This window comes from Chiroxiphia lanceolata, chromosome 2 (assembly GCF_009829145.1).
Source record: "Chiroxiphia lanceolata isolate bChiLan1 chromosome 2, bChiLan1.pri, whole genome shotgun sequence".
NCBI lineage: Eukaryota > Metazoa > Chordata > Aves > Passeriformes > Pipridae > Chiroxiphia > Chiroxiphia lanceolata.
Window position 1 is genome coordinate 39747280 of NC_045638.1, and position 18817 is coordinate 39766096.

General features: G+C 37.4%; 1 protein-coding gene across 5 annotated transcripts in view; it reads left to right on the forward strand.

The window, feature by feature from the left end:
- Window positions 1-18817, forward strand: part of NALCN (sodium leak channel, non-selective) — a 221913-nt gene that overhangs the window by 189372 nt on the left and 13724 nt on the right. For 4 of the 5 annotated variants that reach the window (XM_032678968.1, XM_032678967.1, XM_032678971.1 and 1 more), the window contains 15 exons: window positions 214-305; window positions 466-588; window positions 2614-2670; window positions 3036-3156; window positions 3258-3389; window positions 5367-5534; window positions 6637-6741; window positions 7464-7570; window positions 9517-9637; window positions 9723-9821; window positions 12409-12502; window positions 12998-13104; window positions 13497-13571; window positions 16377-16496; window positions 17501-17569. In XM_032678968.1, the coding sequence (XP_032534859.1) occupies window positions 214-305; window positions 466-588; window positions 2614-2670; window positions 3036-3156; window positions 3258-3389; window positions 5367-5534; window positions 6637-6741; window positions 7464-7570; window positions 9517-9637; window positions 9723-9821; window positions 12409-12502; window positions 12998-13104; window positions 13497-13571; window positions 16377-16496; window positions 17501-17569 (1590 nt within the window). The remainder of the gene's footprint in view (window positions 1-213; window positions 306-465; window positions 589-2613; window positions 2671-3035; window positions 3157-3257; window positions 3390-5366; window positions 5535-6636; window positions 6742-7463; window positions 7571-9516; window positions 9638-9722; window positions 9822-12408; window positions 12503-12997; window positions 13105-13496; window positions 13572-16376; window positions 16497-17500; window positions 17570-18817) is intronic. The other variant, XM_032678969.1, reaches the window with a different exon arrangement.

Consider the following 18817-nt stretch of genomic DNA (forward strand, 5'->3'; position numbering starts at 1 on the left):
ATTGAAATTAACCTTGATGAAAATAAGGAGCCTTATGCTGTAGATGGAAAATACTGTGCAATATGCTTGACTGAGTTGATGTGCAGTACAATTGGAAATAAAGACCTTTCATTTTAATATTTCTATGTAAAATACCATATCTTGCTTTCATCTGAAACATTAAAAAAACAACAACCCTCAGACCTTATTTAAAAGGAATCATTTTGCTTCTAGCACTCTAACACAGTGAGATACAGAAATGCACAGAGAGAAGACAGTGAGATAAAGATGATCCAAGAAAAAAAGGAACAAGCTGAAATGAAAAGGTATTTAACAGTCAAAGTCTGAGTGCACATTTTCTGTGTTAACTATTCTCTGTATGAAGTAAAATGTATTGAGAGTCAACATGAAAAAAGAGCGAAGTATAAGGGTTATTTTTGCCTGATATAATGAGTAACACTTAATAATTTACGTTTTTTTCAAAAGGAAAGTCCAGGAGGAGGAGCTGAGAGAGAATCATCCATATTTTGATAAACCCCTTTTCATAGTTGGTCGTGAGCACAGATTCAGGAATTTCTGCCGAGTGGTGGTACGAGCTCGCTTTAATGCGTAAGTTCATTTCATATCAACATTGGTTCCAACACGTGTTTACCTTCATATCCTCTGAAATCAAGTTCTAACTTTTCTTTTACAAAGAAAACTGCATATAATGTGGTCACCAGACAAGCTAGCAGTCAGTTTTCTATGGTGTAGTCTTGCTGTTGGAAGAAAGGAAGCAATAAAATGATGTGTTAGGGCAGATGTGTTAGAGCAGTCTGTGGTGCTGAGATGGGACAAGACTGTGGGGAAACCACAGGCATGAACTGAGAGGAAAGGCTAATGTTTCCCAGTTTTAGACCTTGGGGAATCAGCTTGCTATTTCCTTCCTATTCCTCATCATAAAACGAGAAGTTTTTATACACCAGCAGTTAGTTACTCATAGAACAGAAAAAGGTAAAGAGAAATGAATCACACCTATGCTCACCCGAAGACTCTGTAGCCCATAATTAGGGACCCAGAATGGGATGGGGAGGTGTTCAGCTCTGGGAGATAAAAGGAGAAAAGCTGAAACCAGATGAAAATCAGGAAGACTCAGCAACTAAACAGTGTGTGTGAGCATGGCAGATAGAGATCTATGTACAAGCAGCCTGATATAAAATAATCTTACAGCTCTTCTTTTAAACCTCTGTCTGTGACTGGCATCCTAATTTTTGAGGGTTAATGCACATCACCTTGCAAACAGGCAGTGTAAGACAAAAGATAGCTCAAGACTATGGGCTTGGCCCTTGTAAGGACTGGTATCAGTACCTGTTTTATGATTGATTTTCTCTGTGCCCTTCAACAAATTGGTTAGCATGGCAGGAAGGTTAGATATTCAGTTTTAACAATACCTATATTTAAGTGTTCTGCCATGTATGTAGAGGCATGTCCGCTTTTTTATACAACTGCTAACTTGATTGTGGTGCACTGGTCCATTAAGCACTGAAAATTAACACAATAAAAAAACCCCACACAAACAGTCATTCCAATCCCTTGTCAAAAACTTGTCAGTGCCTCTTACCATTGTGGAGTGCCTGATGGTAATAGGATATTTACATTAAAACAGTTTAAAGAAAATGTTTGCAATTATAAGAATAAACTGATTTTCTTAAACAATACTTTTTTTCATTTCTTTAAATCCTACCTGCTTTATTCATTATCCTACCTAGCTTGCCAAGTAAGGTATTTTAGATATCTTTTTCAAACTGGCAGGATACATATTTTCTTCTCGTAAAAAAGGCTGAGGAATGCTACTATGTAAAATATGGGGAAAAGGCTTGACTTTAAGAATCAATAAATAATTGCTGCAGCAAGAACTTAACTCATGTCTCCTAGATATGTGTATATTACTTATAAAGTGGTTCTCACTCTTTCTGACTGCCTAATGGGTGCTTGGACATGGTAGGTGGAGCACAGCAATTACATAGGAAAATTCAGATATGGAGAATCTAAAAATATTAATCAGAAAAAGACTGAAGAAGTAGTAAAAGAAATAGGTCATGTGGAAGGATTTGTGTGTGTGTATGTTAACTGAGGATATGATAAAATCACAAAATGATAAGGAGTGGTTTAAGTTGGAAGGGGCCTTAAAGGTCACCTAGTTCAACCCCGTCTGCCATGGACAGGGACAGCTTTTGCTAGGACAGGTTGCTCAGAGCCCCATCCAGCCATGGTCCAAGAAGTTTTGAAATTAAAGAACTCCTGAGGAAATACCTTGGTATATAAAATTCAGTAGCAGCTTAGCACCCTCATTTCCAAGCAAAATACAAAATTAAATCCTTGTTTGCAAAAGCAAGACCCAAAAAACTAGCAGTTCAAGGAATCATTAGAGGAATTAGAGGTAAGCAATGAGTTAAAGTGATACCAGCTGTGTTGGTAATATGACTGAAATTGCATAGAATTAAATGAAACTTATTCAGACATTTAAAATTAAGATGAGATAAAATGGAGCCTTGATTTTGGACAGAAATTACTTTGAGGTGACAGATGCATGGCATAATTATAATGTTAACTAAAATAAAATGTAAATTACTGTATCTTTTCTTCTTTTTATAGTTCTAAAACAGATCCTGTTACTGGAGCTGTGAAAAATACCAAATACCATCAGCTTTAGTAAGCACTGCAAAAGTAACTTTACTTGGTCACATAAGCCTGCAGCATAAGTGTGTGAGCACACACCTGCATGTATGTGTGTATATGTGCATGCACATGTATTTTTTTTTTCCCAAAAAGATTTTTCTTTCCGTGGAGTTGATTGGGGAGGAGGATGAACAGGAAGCAGATTTTTAAATCAGACTTTTCTTCTTCACTTGCATGTAACTTCTCTGGTTTTAGCACACATTTCTGAAATACTGAAATCTTTGATACTCCTCGGCTTAATTTATTTTTCATAGGAAAGCAGTTTGCTGTGGGCGTGGCACAAGTACACAGCGCTCTAGGCATTTCTGTAATGGAATTTCCTTATGTATTGTTCACAGTGACTTGCTGGGTTTGGTTACTTACCTGGACTGGGTCATGATCATTGTTACTATATGCTCCTGCATTTCCATGATGTTCGAATCCCCTTTTAGAAGAGTTATGCATGCTCCAACACTCCAGGTACTGCCACCAAATCATTTTACAATTAACGAAGCACAATCACCTCGGTTTTCTCCACTGCCTGTTCTTAAATTATGACTGTTTTCTGCTTTGCTTTTCAGATTGCTGAATATGTTTTTGTAATATTCATGAGCATTGAGCTTAATCTGAAGATTATGGCAGATGGCTTGTTTTTTACACCAACAGCTGTCATTAGGGACTTTGGAGGCGTTATGGACATATTTATATATCTTGTAAGTTTTTATATTTATGGGAGGTTTTTGTAGCATTCTTAATTTTGATATCTTCAGTTATATAAATGTTTAGTAGTATGAAAAAGTTTGGCTCTGCACCCTGATGCAAATACAGTAGTATAATTTGTGTTCAGACACTGCTGTTTTCTTGTGCATTCCTGTCAGTTATGTGTACAAATACTTGTTAAGACATCTAAAAATACACTGATGTGATAAGCACCTGGCAATTTAGTGTAGGGTCATTGTATGGTCCCTTTTAATTGTTTATTTGTTGATATGCTTTAAGTGTCATATCTGATTTAATTCCAAAGTAAACTCAAGATCTCTGACCTCGGTTCAGCATTCTTACGCAGGAGAATCTTTATTTTACCTGTTTCATAGATACTCATTGCTTCTACCCCTCTCCACAGTATTCCTGCCTTATAGAAGGTGTTTCAAAAGCCTTTAATATTTGATGAAGGGTACATCCTTGTTGCTGGTGTTGCTGTAGCAGAAAGCAAAACAACATCTTTTTATACTCTATACCTATCAGTAGTGGTTCTCAGGAAAAAAAAAATTGCTCTGCTGTTTCCTTTGTACCTGAGAAATTTTGTGCATTCCATTCAAATACAGGAGAAGGGTGTCCATTTCCTCTTCATGTATGACAGTAAACACCACAGAATGTGTCAAAACCAGTGCCCAGTATAATGCAGTATGAAATATTTTTATTTGTGGTTGGGCACTAGAACAGGCTCCTAGGGTAAGTGGTCAAAGCACAAAGCCTGAAGGAGTTCAAGAAGCAGTTGGACAATACTCTTGGGCACATGGTGTGACTCTCGGGGACGGTCCTGTGCAGGGCTAAGGGCTGGACTCGATGATCCTTGTGGGTCCCTTCCAACTCAACATATTCCGTTATTCTGTTATTTAGTACTGAAGAAATTACTGAGAAAAATGGCTTTGATGGATTTAGATTAAATCTTTCAGAGATAAATTCACCAGGCAGATGTGCTGCATAAAATTTGTCATGATCAATTTGTATCTAAGATTCCATTGTTAGCAAATAAAAATATGCATACTTGTACAAAACTCCTACTGTAGTATGCATAATTCCTGTGTGCATTAGTTTCTTCAAATCTCTCTGAATCCCTCTGCTTGTCTGAAGGAAAATTTAGGTGGTGTAGCTTGGATATTCCAAATGTGCTTGTGGTGGTCTTAAAAGAATATGAAATAAAGTTAGAAGGACTGGCAAATCATTTTGTTTTGATGGAGCAGCTGTCTTTTGTCACTGTTGTTTTAACAATTCATATTATGTTTTAAATCATATTGGTGATATCAGCTTGATCCTCCATTTTTTGTGCACTTACTTCATTGTAACACTCTCACCTCTGTCCCCCTATAATAACATTGACTTTTAAAAAATAAGAAGTAATTAACAGACTTTAAATCAATAACCATTTGTCAGAGATTGTTGAGGCTACAAGACACAACTATGCTGTTTGAAAATACATAACATTTATGTGATGAGACCAGGTGGTGACAAAACTATTTATGCCTGTAACAAAGTGGTAGGAAAAACTGTCAAGAAAACTGTTAACAGATTTTCCAGGTGAGGATTTCTTAGATTCAGGATAGAATCTCTGAAATGAGAAGGGGGGGAGAACAATAATGCTGCCTGCTCCAAGAATATGGTTTCTGACCCTATTCTGAATCAGCCAAATTGGTTTCCTCTTTTGGAACAGTTCCATCTGCTGAAAAGTATCAAGTAGATTCTGTGTCAAAGGGGAAGGCAGAGACTGAAGCTGATGCCTGTTAGTTAAGACAATAAGCCAGGACACAAGAGGTCCAAGTCCATTTTCTAAATTAGGTGCTTTTCTGCCTTATTCTTTCCTTTAATTTTGAGGAAGAGAAGCAGTCATTGATCTTCTGTGCTGTGTCTATGTCAAGTAAGGCATTGTAAGCCTAATCCCTCTTTACCCTTTCCTGCCCTGTCATCTCCAGGTGAGTTTGATATTCCTGTGCTGGATGCCTCAGAATGTCCCTGCCAAATCCGGAGCTCAGCTCTTAATGGTACTCCGCTGCCTCCGACCTCTTCGAATTTTCAAACTAGTCCCTCAGATGAGAAAAGTGGTGCGAGAGCTGTTTAGTGGCTTTAAGGAAATTTTTTTGGTATGTGCCAATTATTTTTTTCTTGTTAAAATATATGAAAGAGTAATAAGATAACATTTTGCTATAACATGTATGTTTTCTATTCTTTTCACCATTGTTGTCTGTTTACTTTTCATTGTGCCTATCACTGGAGATGACCACAGAACAGGTTAAAAATTAGGAATATAAGTAACTCATATTTATACTGAATAAAGCTGCTTTAATAATTCTTTTATAAATTATAATTATTCAGCATACATTTCACCACAGTTACATAGGAGGACTACTGAAAAAAAAACTACTCCTTATTCACACTTCTAGTTGGGCAAGGAAGATAAGAAGTAGCATATGGTAGCTCTGCAAGAACAAAAGTAAATCTGGTTTCTGAGCTGAAGGTCTCTACCTCCAAGTTTTCTGAGAGGCCACCAGAGACAATACAGCTGCTTATCACAGATCTGGATCTCATTGTTACAGTAATGATTCTGTGATTGCTTGATCAGAACCTAATCTATTGTCTTGAGACCCTATGTGATATTTGTCAGCCTAAATAACAGATATTTTATTCCTTAGCAGGATGCTGTATTAGGTCACATTGATATAAAAGGCAAAGCTACAAAATATTTGCAGGCAGTAATAGAACAAGGACAAAAAATATAAAGCTAGTTAGTATTTCATAAATACAGATAAAGATATTTACATCATAATTTACTCATGCATATCTTTATTGTAACTATCCTGGATAAATATCTAACAATGTCTTACTTGGATTAGTTAGTAAAGCCTGATTCAGAAAAACAGAAGGAGCACATATTTAAGTACTTGAAAAGTTCTCTTTAAAGTGAATGGTAATTCTTATGCATACAGAATTTAGCAAGGTGGTACACTGAATGCAAGAAAGCTTTGATCCTTATCTGCTATTTTTAGATCCTATGTTAATGATAAGACTAATCCTAACGAAGCACCTGGTTACTGCATCAGAACCTAAAGTAACATATCTGTCATGAAAGCTGTATCTCCAGGTTTATGCCACAAAACTGTCCTACCTGCAGTTCCCCAAAGGAGCTGACCCCCTTTTTCAAGTCTGTAGGAGTAGAGCTTAACAAATCTAACTTCATCTTTACAGGTTTCTATACTTTTGCTGACTTTAATGCTTGTTTTTGCAAGCTTTGGAGTGCAGCTATTTGCTGGAAAACTGGCCAAATGCAATGATCCTCACATCATCTCTAGGGTAAGAACTGCTTTTCTGCTTCAAAATATTGGTATGTTGTGCAATTTCTACCTGCTAGGGAAAGCAAGTGAGGAAATCAGAGCTGTCATATGAGAAATGGAGATCTTGGGCACTTTCTTGTTCATAAGCAGAATGATGGAGGAAGAGGTAAAAAAGGATTCAGCAAATGAGGGTAAGGATGTGTTTTGATTAAAAAAGTAAAACAGGTCCAAATATTGAGGACTGTCTTTAAGAAAGTTGCCAAATTAATGCCATTATTATCTGCAAAGGACTGGATGGCACATGGAATTAACCATGGAAAATTGCACCTCTGCATTCCTAGGTCCACAAATGAAAAACAGGCTAGACTGCTAGAGGTTCAAAGCACTGGGAATGCTACATGGATTATATGGAGAAAGTTATCCTTGTTTCTTACTCCATTTGGAGAAATATCATCATCGCTTGAAGAGACCAATGGTCTTTAGGAAAGAGATGAAAGGCTACATAGTCTTGCAAATTGAAAAGCACTGTCAGTCCTGGGAGAAAAAGAGCATTTTGAATCCTTGCTAAGATGCGTTTTTCATTTGGATAAAGGTCCATGACTATTAATCACAGACCTGTAAATAACCTTTCATTTCTCTTTACATTGCTTTCCCATTGTGGCAAATGTCCTGTTTATGATGGCATGTTGGCATCTCTCAGGGCATTTGTTTAATCTCAGACTGTGGTTTATTTCACTATAGGAAGACTGTCATGGCATCTTCAGAATAAATGTAAGTGTTTCCAAAAACCTCAATTTAAAGTTAAGACCTGGAGAAAAAAAGCCTGGATTTTGGGTACCACGAGTCTGGTGAGTTGCTACATATTTGCCTATTTTTCTTCCAAAAATGCAGCTGCTGGTGTAGAAAAATGACTCAAATCTCATGACATTGAACTACTGATTGAGGGGGTTTATTGTAATTTAAATGATATTAAGGGTAAAAATTCTGACATATTTAGTAAAAAGCCATATATATGAAACTTTTTTGGACTTAACCTTAACTTCATAAACCAGAAAGGTATAAATCCCTGTAGATACTAAACCTATATAGGAATTAGATTTGATTTGGTTATTATTACAGTGGGAGTTATTTTCTCGAAGAAGAATTATCATTTAATTGTTCTTTAGTACTATTATAGAGACACTGTGAGAGCCATACAGCAACACAGAACCTAAGAAAAGATGGAAGAAAAAGAAATGTAAATCAACTTTCCTACAGCTACCCATAAAAACAAATGAGCAAGTCATGTCTAAAACCAGACTTTCTCTTCTATGGCCATCAACCATGCCAGCTAGCAGCTTCTTTCTTTTTCCAATGCAGGGAGTCCTTCTGGTCTATCTATTGCAGAAATGCAGTAAAAATTATTTAAAAGCTAACATATGTTTTTAATTAGTATTCTAATAAAGTCCATTTAATATTTCTCAACACCTGAACAGGCAAAACTCCCTGTTTTTAATTTTTTATATTTTTCACTTAGTTGGCTTTTTGCAAAATCATCTTAACAGCCACAATTATTTTAATTGGCCATGTGTGTGGATAAAGAATGTACCAGCAGTGGTAGTTTCAGATCCATCCTATACTAATGAAATAATATGCTGTGATTTGAACAGTCAGTGAAATTCTGACATCTGCAGATGTCTTTGTTTCTGTATGCTTCAGACAAATCCTTCCTCAAGTAAGCAAATTCAATCCTGTTCAGCTTGATCCAGAAATAAGCAAAAGCTGCCTTAATCAGCATAACTGTAAACTTTGGGGAATATTGCAGAAAAATGTTTTACTGCAAGGACGTTTATATCACCTGTTGGCTGTGTCATGCCAGATTTTCAAGAGCCAGATGTCAGTATAAGGACTGCATTAAAATGAAATATCTGCATCTGAGAGCTCTATTTTCACTGAATGATTGGATTTAAGAGGCACCAAACACTTAATAACTCTTCTGGAATACAACTATTTAGCTTATAGACTGTTGAAAAGTCATTGTGCTCTTTGGATTATCTGTTTTGGATTGTAGAGACAGAGCACCATGCTAACCTAGCCCAAAGAGGGTACTTTTAACGTTCAGTTGCAAACACTCTTTTGAATGTCAACTGATAAAAAAGATCAGAGCATATGGTATAGGTAAGCCAAGAAGATATGATGTCGTCTCAGTAAGTTTTGCTTTACACTGATAATTCCTGATGATAATGTAACAGAGAACTACATTTTCTAAATAATCTTGCTGACTTTGGAGTCCAGATTTTCTATGTGTGTTAGAGAATGATCTCCTACAGGTAAATTTATTTTAGAATCTGGCCAATGCCATCAGATCTGTTTTTTCATGAATGCTGTATTTTTCTAATTTCAATGGCAAAACCACTAAAATGCAGAAAGATACTGTCATAGAATGGTTTGGGTTGGAAGGGATCTTAAAGATCCTCTAGTTCCAACCCCCTTGCCATGGACAGGAACAGCTTTCACTACACCAGGTTGCTTAAAGCCCCATTCAACCTGAACCTTGAACATATTTTAAGCTTTATTACTGTGAATCAGATTCTGAGTAAGAAAATAAACCATACATAGGGATCTAAAATCTTATGCTTTAAATATTTATTGCTGTTGCTACTGTTTTCTTATTCTTGATACAGAACTTTGATGTGTTCCAGAAGCTTTCACACCAGCTTTGCAGCGTATTTAAATGTTAGGCTATGAAGAATCAAGGTATCAAATAGAACAACTTTATTGCTGAAGTTACACCTATTTGTGTACTGCATTTCAGGGCAAATCCTCGGAATTTTAATTTTGACAATGTGGGCAATGCAATGCTGGCACTATTCGAAGTTCTTTCATTAAAAGGCTGGGTGGAAGTCAGAGATGTTATTATTCATCGAGTTGGGCCGGTAAGGAAACACATCAAAGCCTTTGAATTCTACAACACCTAACTTTGATTTGTCTTAACTATAAATCTTACTTTTGTCTATTCAGATCCATGGAATCTACATTCATGTTTTTGTATTTCTTGGCTGCATGATTGGACTGACCCTTTTTGTTGGAGTTGTCATCGCTAATTTTAATGAAAACAAGGTACTGAATGAGGTGGCTTATTCTGAGTGAGGCATTTTATTCAGTAGAACTGACTGTGTAAGAAACCTGAAACTGATACTACACTATCTACATTTCCTGGTAAGGCTGCCTTTAAGACTGGCTCACCGATCTTGCATTCTGCAGCACTACAAGTCTTCAGATACATCTGATCCATATTTGCTACAAAACTGAAACCTGTGATGATAGCAATCCATCACATAATCTATCAAAGCTGTCTGAGTTTATTTATAGTGCAACCATGCTGCTAGATGGAGACTGAACCTAAAGCACAATGTATTTACAGATGCTGCTGGTTTAGTTTGATGTAGGCGTACATGCGGTGGCAGATAAAAAGGTGTGTTATACTTGTATGTGTTGCAGCTAAGAGGTCTCATTAGAGCCCTCCCATTGCAGTATTTCATATCCAGAGTAAAGCTGTGTGACTTTTTCCTGGCAAACAGCAGAGTACATTGTAAAAATAATTGTCCATCACTTAAACAAAAAGGTAGCTAGTTTTCTAGAGAAGTTCACATGGACTTTTTGGATTACCCTGAGAAATAGAAAAACTTGTCCCCAGGGGAATTGTTGCAGAGCAGCTTATGTCTACACTTGTTAAAGATAGAATACTCTGGATGGATTTGCTGCATACACACTGCACAATGCTTAATCTGAGGGGATTTTCTGAGCCTCTTGTGGTGCCCCTGAGGCATCGAGACATAATTATTAATTTTTTTCATCTTTTGGTTCAAAGTGACAAAAATAAAATTATATTTTTATCACTCATGGCACTGGAGAGAAAGGATTATAGCAGACTCTGGGGTGTGAAGATGTGCAACAACCCAGTGTGCTAATGCTAGAGACTGGTTGCTGGCTATGGCCCTAATCCAAACTCTGTGGCAAATGCAACTGTGGAGTTTGTCCTTCAGGAAGACCCTTTGACTCCTTCTAGAAGGGAGCTGAGCAGCACACTACTGTGCATGTAGCATGGGCAAGCAAGGCATCATGCAATTGAGTCAAGCACTTTGTGAGCCAAATAAATGGCCTAAAACTTCTGCTATTCTGAAGGTATTTTATATTTTCATAACTACAGTGTAATTTTGGTGAGATAAAGTGTGGTCATTCCTGTAAAAATGTATCTGTTCTAGAGAACAAGGAGCAATGTGTTATTCATTTATTTTCTTATTCACTACATTTTGACAGGGAATTCCATTGGATTTTTATAGATGCTTCTGCCTCTTCTTGTTCAGCTGTGCAGTATTACTTTTCCCTCAAATGTGTCAATACTCAAATATTAGCTGCCACTTTGTGATGAAGTCCAAATGCAAACACAGCTCCTCCAGCAGTAGTGCTACTCGCAGGGCTCTGCTCTGTGGTCCCCTTATAATGATCCCACTTGTGGAACTGGCAGTTTCTGAGCAGCAAAGCAACTTGGCACCATTATTTTTAGATTTTACAGGAGTCCACTCTTTTTTACCACCTTTTGTCTTGTTTGCAGTGGAGGGTCTCCAAGAATATAAACCGGACATGCTCATTGGGGTTAATGAGTTCCTTTTAATTTAAGCATTTCTAAATGGTACGATTTGGCCCTGACAAATCGTAGTCAGCATCCTTACATCTATCACTTTTTCTGGATTGTGTTGGAAGGCACCTCTTCCCAGGGTGCTGTCTGGGGACACAGTTCCATAAAGAGATTATGTCCACTAAGAGGGAGGAATCCTGACCTTATCAGTTGCACTGCCAGCCTCAGTTCAAGCATCTAAACAAGCCAATTCCCAGGTGAGCCCCAAAGATCACCTCAGCCCTCACCCAGCTCAGTGCAGCTCCTTTCTAACGGGGAGAGCAGCCTTTTGACACTTACCTTGAAAAGGTCTCCCTTGTTTTTGTAACTCTAGAATCCTTCCATGAGATTTTACAGTTCTCTGAAGTTACAAGGAACTCACTTTGCTTTGAAGGTCATTTTAGATAACATTGAATTCTGTTTGGAGTTTGCTTGTTTCTTCCTATGTTATGAGAACATTTACACACATACCAGCTGCCAGCACCCCACCCTAAGGGTGTGTCTCCAACTCTCTTTGTCCTTCCTCCCTGGAGAGCTCTTGTAGATTCATAGCATACTATTATTTTATTTCAATTACACCCCAAGCAGAAGAGCTGTAGAGAGCAGCAGTGGTCTCCTGGAGGGCTTGTTCCCTGAGAAACTGTAGCGGCACTGACGAGCCACAGGATTTTCTACTGCAAAGTCCAGACAAAATCGACCAGTCTTTAAAATAGTGCTTCCTGGCAAATGATGTTCGGTCAAATAGAAGACCTCCTGCAGTGTTTCATTGCCCACACTGGGCTACTGCTACAAAGAACAACTGTGCCTGCTGAGTTGAGTTCCGGAAACACACAGCTAATGCATCCAGAAATCCTCTTGAGTAACAGCTGATACTTCAGACTCCTTTACCCAAACAGTGTGTTATTTAAGGAAAGTTGCATATGTAACTTTGTTTCAGGCACCAAAGAGAATGTTGTTTTCATGTTACAGTGCTGAATGTTCTAGCTGTTAAATGACAAAAGCTTTATACGCTCCTCTTTGTTTATTAAGGGGACAGCTTTACTGACTGTAGATCAGAGACGATGGGAAGATCTGAAAAGCAGACTGAAGATAGCACAACCTCTTCATCTCCCACCTCGTCCGGGTATCAAAGATATTTTGATTTTATACATGTTAAACCCTAGTGTTCGTAATTCCCCAGGAATCTGCAATTCAAATTAAAACTGTAATCGTGAGGCCACTAGGAGGTTGTGCATAAGTTAATGTCAAAACAGGCTCCAACTACAGATCTCTCCATAAGCTATTAAAATCAACCCAAAAAAGGTTCTGCTTGGATGGCTTTAGGATAAGCCTTAATGATAAAATGAATTTCTAAATGAAAAATGTTTGCAGTTGACTGTAGTGATATGAATGGAATGTATTAACCTGACAGCAGTTGAATGATGCACTTACACTAAAAGTACCAAAACCTTCATGCAACACTGGTGTTCAGTATTTGAAATTAGATGTTCAGAAGCCCTATTTGATATGGAAAATTGTAGCAGAAAATTAGAAATATATTTTGATGTTCAGAAGTAGGGGGAAAATGCCATTGTGTTTTTTAACTCTCCTCCTCGAACTCTTTTTTTTTTTTTTTCAGATAATGATGGTTTTAGAGCTAAGATGTATGACATAACTCAGCATCCATTCTTTAAGAGAACTATTGCTGTACTTGTTCTGGCGCAGTCTGTGTTGTTATCAGTTAAGGTAATTGTGATTTTTTTAAGTGTTTCTTTATAGTAGTACAGCATGTGTTGCACGTTTCCTAACACCATTTAGCCATCAATTGAGCCATTACTGTGATGAATGTAAGGAAACATGATTTCTAGATACAACAATCTCAAATGGGGCAGATCACTGTAGATTAATTGTAACTTTTAGAGCTGAGTCAATTTGTGCCTTTTTGTGGTCTGATCCACTATTTTTAATTTCTATAAATCTACAAGAGAAGAGTATACCAAGATGCCATTCCTATCTGAGCATATTTTAAAGTGAAATCTATTCATTAACAAAACCGTCAAGAAAAGTTAGGGCAATGAGGAGGCATTTATTCTGTTTAACAGCTACTCTTCTATGAATGGATTTTGTTTGCATTTCAGTGGGATGCTGCAGATCCAGTGACTGTACCTTTAGCAACAATGTCCGTTGTTTTCACCTTCATTTTTGTCCTCGAGGTAAAGTAATATATTTTGAGACTTCTTGAGATTAAGCCTCGTTATGTACATATTTCATTTTGTCTTTAGGAAATCTGTCTCATTCTTCACTATGGTATTTATTTCTGAACATGTTCATTCAGGGTTCTCCATGTCACTTGTCTTTAAACATGTATTTTAAGAAGAAACTTTTAATGTATCATAGTCATATTTCTCTACAACCTTGAGCTTTGTGTCCTTATATATATATTCAAGTCTGAACCTTTAAAAGTGTGTTTTGGTGAACCGAGTGAACTCTTTTCTTGCAGAACATCTCAGATTAAATTCCCTCTGTATAACACAGGGTCTGTGTTGTCTCATGGAAGTTTTGCTTGATCCGGTTCTATTTTGCCTGGTGCATTAATCCCCACTACTCTGTGTCTGTGGCATCATCAAACCTCTCTCAGTTTTGTTTTCGTTTGGTTTAAGTATCATACTTCATTTTAATACTTTAATAAGTTATGTCCATATTATCTGTCTTTTGGGGCACAGATCTGGCTCCTGTGCGGTAGCAGTTCTTTCTATGAGAATATTGTTATTACAAACAACTGTGCAAGATGTCTTTAGCCTATTTGCATAAGATTGGAATCTAATGATTTAGCCACATTTTGAAATGCATGTATTTTTTAATGTGTAAGGATATCCATAGTGTAACAAAGCACGCATTTATGATGCTAAAGAAGATGCTTCCTCTGTGGTTAGGTTAGTACACAATTCTTTATAAGTTTGTGGTTGACTACTTTTCTTGTCAGTCCATTCTGCATAGCTGATACTGACCACTATCAGAAACAGGATAGTAGACCATGTTTCCCATTGCTCTAATCCAATATGACAGTTCCTATGTTCCATTGATAGGTTTTGCCAGCAGTGATGAATAAACAATGAAGTGAATAGCTTGTATACACTAGCTGTAGCTAGAGTATGGCCACGTTGTTGATTTTTTTTTTCCCTACCCAGGAGAAATCAGTATCTCTAGAGAGACTGAGTAACACAGAAAATTTTTGTGTCATATGCAGACAGGTTTTAATTTACGTAGTTACTGTGTCTTTGGAATTACTTTTTTCTCTTATACTGTCAGGGGAAACAAACACACTTGTAGAATTTCAAAGGAACTTTCTCAGAGCCAAAAAAAATCTGTTGGTTGTCTCAACAGGCAAGCTATCACACTGTGAGTGCACACAATTTATGGAGACAAAGCAGCTTCCTGCCCAGGATCTTCCCTAAGGCATCATAGTCTTGTTACAGAATCTGCTATGTACACTAGCAGGCATGATCCATGAGGAAGTCCAAAGCTTTCTGCACAGCTAACAGCCCTATGCCCAATCTAATGACTCCTGATTCAATCTTAAACCTCTACTGCTCACATCAGTACATGTGCTATAGAAGAACAGGAAGAATTTGAAGATCTCACTTTTGTTACCACACTGATGATGCCAGAAAAAGGGAGATGTGGGGGTTTTTATTTGCATGGTGTGGTATTCAGTTCAAGATTGTAGGTACCTGAGTTTAGGTGCTTAAATTCTATATTCGAGGTAGGTGTTTAAGCTGTAACTGTGATCAAGGAAGATGAAGGGTGAGATTCAGTTACCTCCACTAGCCACTGCAGAAAGGTAGGGATATTTACAGGTCTTCTGTCATCCCTTCCAGCCCCATGCATCTATCTCCAATTCTCTAGGGCACCTAGCTAACTGGGTAGAAGGAGGCAAGATGTTTTCAGATACCTCAAATCACAATTAAAAATTTAGAGACCATATTGCTCATTCTGTAGTCAGGCTTCAGAAAACATTATAAGGCAAAAAACTACAGGGAAAGTCAGCCTTTTACCTCAACATTATATATGGTTTAGGTTTCAAAAATATTAAATTGCAGGGTTGCAAGGTGGAATGGAAAAAATAATGTAATGAATGCCTGACATTTATGGTCTTTATTTAGTAGCTCTTAACTTGATTTGAGGTTTTATACAAATTGTGTATGAGAAGCTCTCTGGTGTTCCCTCTACATACATCACCTTACATCAGTATCTGTTAGCTGTTGTATCTACTTCTTATTAGTATCTATTCTTGAGCTTCCTGTCAACATTCCTATTATCTATACTGGAAATGTCAAGCACTTTGGCAGCTGTCTTTTACCAGGTACATCGTAAAATGTACTGCCTTTGCTGTTCTTAGCTTTCTTCTCTTACATGCTTCTGAGTACAGATGCTGCTGAGTACAGAATATTCCTTAAAGCAAGAAATATTTGTAATATGGGAAAACTTCTTAATTAATTTGAAATGTAAGTGCCACAGAACACAAGTATGTTCCTGAGTTCAAATGTGCTTTTGTGATTTTAGCCTGCTTACAGACAGATAGCTATCTAGGATACTACTACTTCTTTTAGTAATGTTTTTTTTAGTTCTTTATTAACTACATGTTATTGACATAATCATGTTATAACTTCATGGCTTGTTAACTTTAAGAAATCTTAAGCCCACATTCACCTTGGCAGTCTATACATTAAGCATTCTGTCTGAGGTGGTCAGCTGCACTCCTGTCTTCAATAGTTGATGGAGACAGAGAGATGCTGCTCATCCACTGGTCTTGGTCATCTGCAGTCGTCCATCAGTTTTCCTTCACCTAAGGGAACCTTGGATTATTTGGTTAGTCCACATAGGAACATTTAGCTGATGTGAAACCCGTCCTTGATTGTTTGATGAACTCAATCAAACATTTTAGAGAATGGAAGAGGAATCTTATGGCAAGAAATAACCATTTCTTCATTACAAGTTTTAATTTCTTTTATCCTTAGGTCACGATGAAGATTATTGCCATGTCACCTTCTGGCTTCTGGCAAAGCAGAAGAAATCGGTATGATCTCTTGGTGACATCTCTTGGAGTTATATGGGTGATACTTCACTTTGCCTTATTGGTAAGATTTACAGAATGAAGTTGCAGTGATTAAAGTGATTTCATCTATTAAGTACCAGCAGTAGGATTGCTGCTATACATTGAGATAAACCCTCGGGAGTTTAATAAGACTGAAATACAGCTGAAGAACATTAAGCTTGATGCTAAGAAGGAATCATTGTCTTGGACAATGGTGTAGTGCAAAGGTTGTCTTACTGATATGAGTTAAGAGTCGGTAAATGTGGTAGAAAACAAGTCTTTAGGAGTAATGTGACTGAGAAAAGGAAGGAGACTGAAGAGACTGAGAGCTCTTGCCAACAACAGTTTCATGAGCAAAGAAGGAAGAAAGAGGCAATGCACAGAATGCAAATGGGAGCAAAGGACTGGAAGAAAGCATTGGTTCAAAATTGCTGAACAATACAGACTGTCCCAAACCCACCAGTGATTCTGTACCACTGGTTTTGGTTAAGGGGGGATGATTAATCCAAGAAGACATGGAGGAGAGGGGAGGAAATCAGCTCTCCCTCCATCCCACACCAGTTTTTTAAATTTAAATACACTCCTGGTTCTTTTATTTACAAGGGAAGGAGAAGGGATGGTTGATACTTGTCATCGATCACAAGTTGTCAAAGTCACAACCCTCTAATGGCTGTGGAATTCTCTCTTGTCTGCCCCAAGCTCTGTTTGAAAGAAAATCTGTCTTGTGTGACTAGACATTTTGCCCTGACATTCACAGTTCACCCCCTCCTGCTAAGTAGCTTGGAAGGCCTGAGGAGTTTCTGTAATCCAGCGGCTACCTAGACAAGTAGACTGGACCTGATGGGCATAATTAATAGAGGATTGAAGGTTTTTTGGTTTGATGTGTGGAGAGGCTGGGTTTGGGTTTTTTAATATCGTTGCTACTAGTTTATGATTTCTCTTATTTTATATGGGGATCACCCTATGTTATTAAAAGATCAATTGTCATGATCTTTCCAAGAAATCCTTGGGGCACAATGTATTAAGTCTTCTGTGTTTGTGTTCCAGAACGCGTACACATACATGATGGGGGCATGTGTAATTGTCTTCAGGTTTTTCTCAATTTGTGGAAAGCATGTAAGTATTAATTAGGAACTACAGCTATTGAAGTGCTCAGGTATAGGTTAAAGGACTAGATGCTATGCATCTCTAAAGCAAAATCTATAAGGCTCCATTCTGTAGGCAAAGAAAAAAAAAAAAGGAGACTTCAAGCAGCAGTCTCCAACTTTACATGCTGTCTTTAAAATGTCAGGATTTTAGGCATATTGTATAATAGTGCTCTATTATCTTACTGGAAAAGTTGCATTTTTTTCAGAAAACAAAGTGCCACTGCAATACCACAGTTTTAAAAATGCTTTCTGCAATTCTGAACATACACTGCGCTACTTTCAGCCCTTGTCATTTCAGTGCAGTGTGATGTGCATGCTATTTATTTATTTTTGCTGCAAGACTACAGTAGTAGTGGTTGATGCATTCATCTTATTATGATAGTGCTCTTTTACAGAAATTTCTTCCTCCAGAGTGTAGGTCTGTCTTTTGTCTCTACAGTGTGTGTCTTATCATGGTAAAGGAGTTACGTTCAATTTTAAAACAATATTGGGCCAAGATGTTCTTCTGGAAACACTTGCATGGTTATAAAGCACGTCACTTCTCAAGTTTACATTTCTTTTGTGTTTGGATTTTCTCTGGTGTAATTGAGAGTAGACAGGCAGAACAAGCATAGGCAGAGAACAAACACATTTATTTAACAAGTGGTGACACTGCATTCCCTTGCTGTGGAACTTCTTACGCTATCCAAATATCTTCTATGAAGTCTGACATATTAAAGTAAATGTGATGAAAAGACTGCTGTACTAGGTTGCTGGGGTTAAGAACAGTAAATCAAAGGATTTGTTCAGTAGAGGGAAAAAGTTTTCTTTCAATCAAACTACACAGAGCCTGAAGAGCCTTGGAAGTCAAATGAAAAATCCTTACTTCTCCTATGCATCCAGACCAAGTGATTGCCTTCAAAGGTTTCAGATTGATTCTAAAGTTTTTTTCAAGGTTTTAACCTAGTCATTTGTGCTTTCATGTTAGGAGCTGTATCAGTTTCACTAATTTACCTGTTCTGTTGCAATGTGATGACTAAAGGTTAGCATGAATTTGGCTTGATTATAAAGAAAACTGACTCCCTCAGTCTCATTAAAGGGAATTTTCCATCACATCCAAAGCAGTTAAGGGTGTCAGAACAATCGAGGGCAATAACTTTATCAAGAGTAAAATGTACAATATACATGCATGAGAAAGTAATAGCTATAATCTAGGCCTGCGGCCTGTGTAATTTCC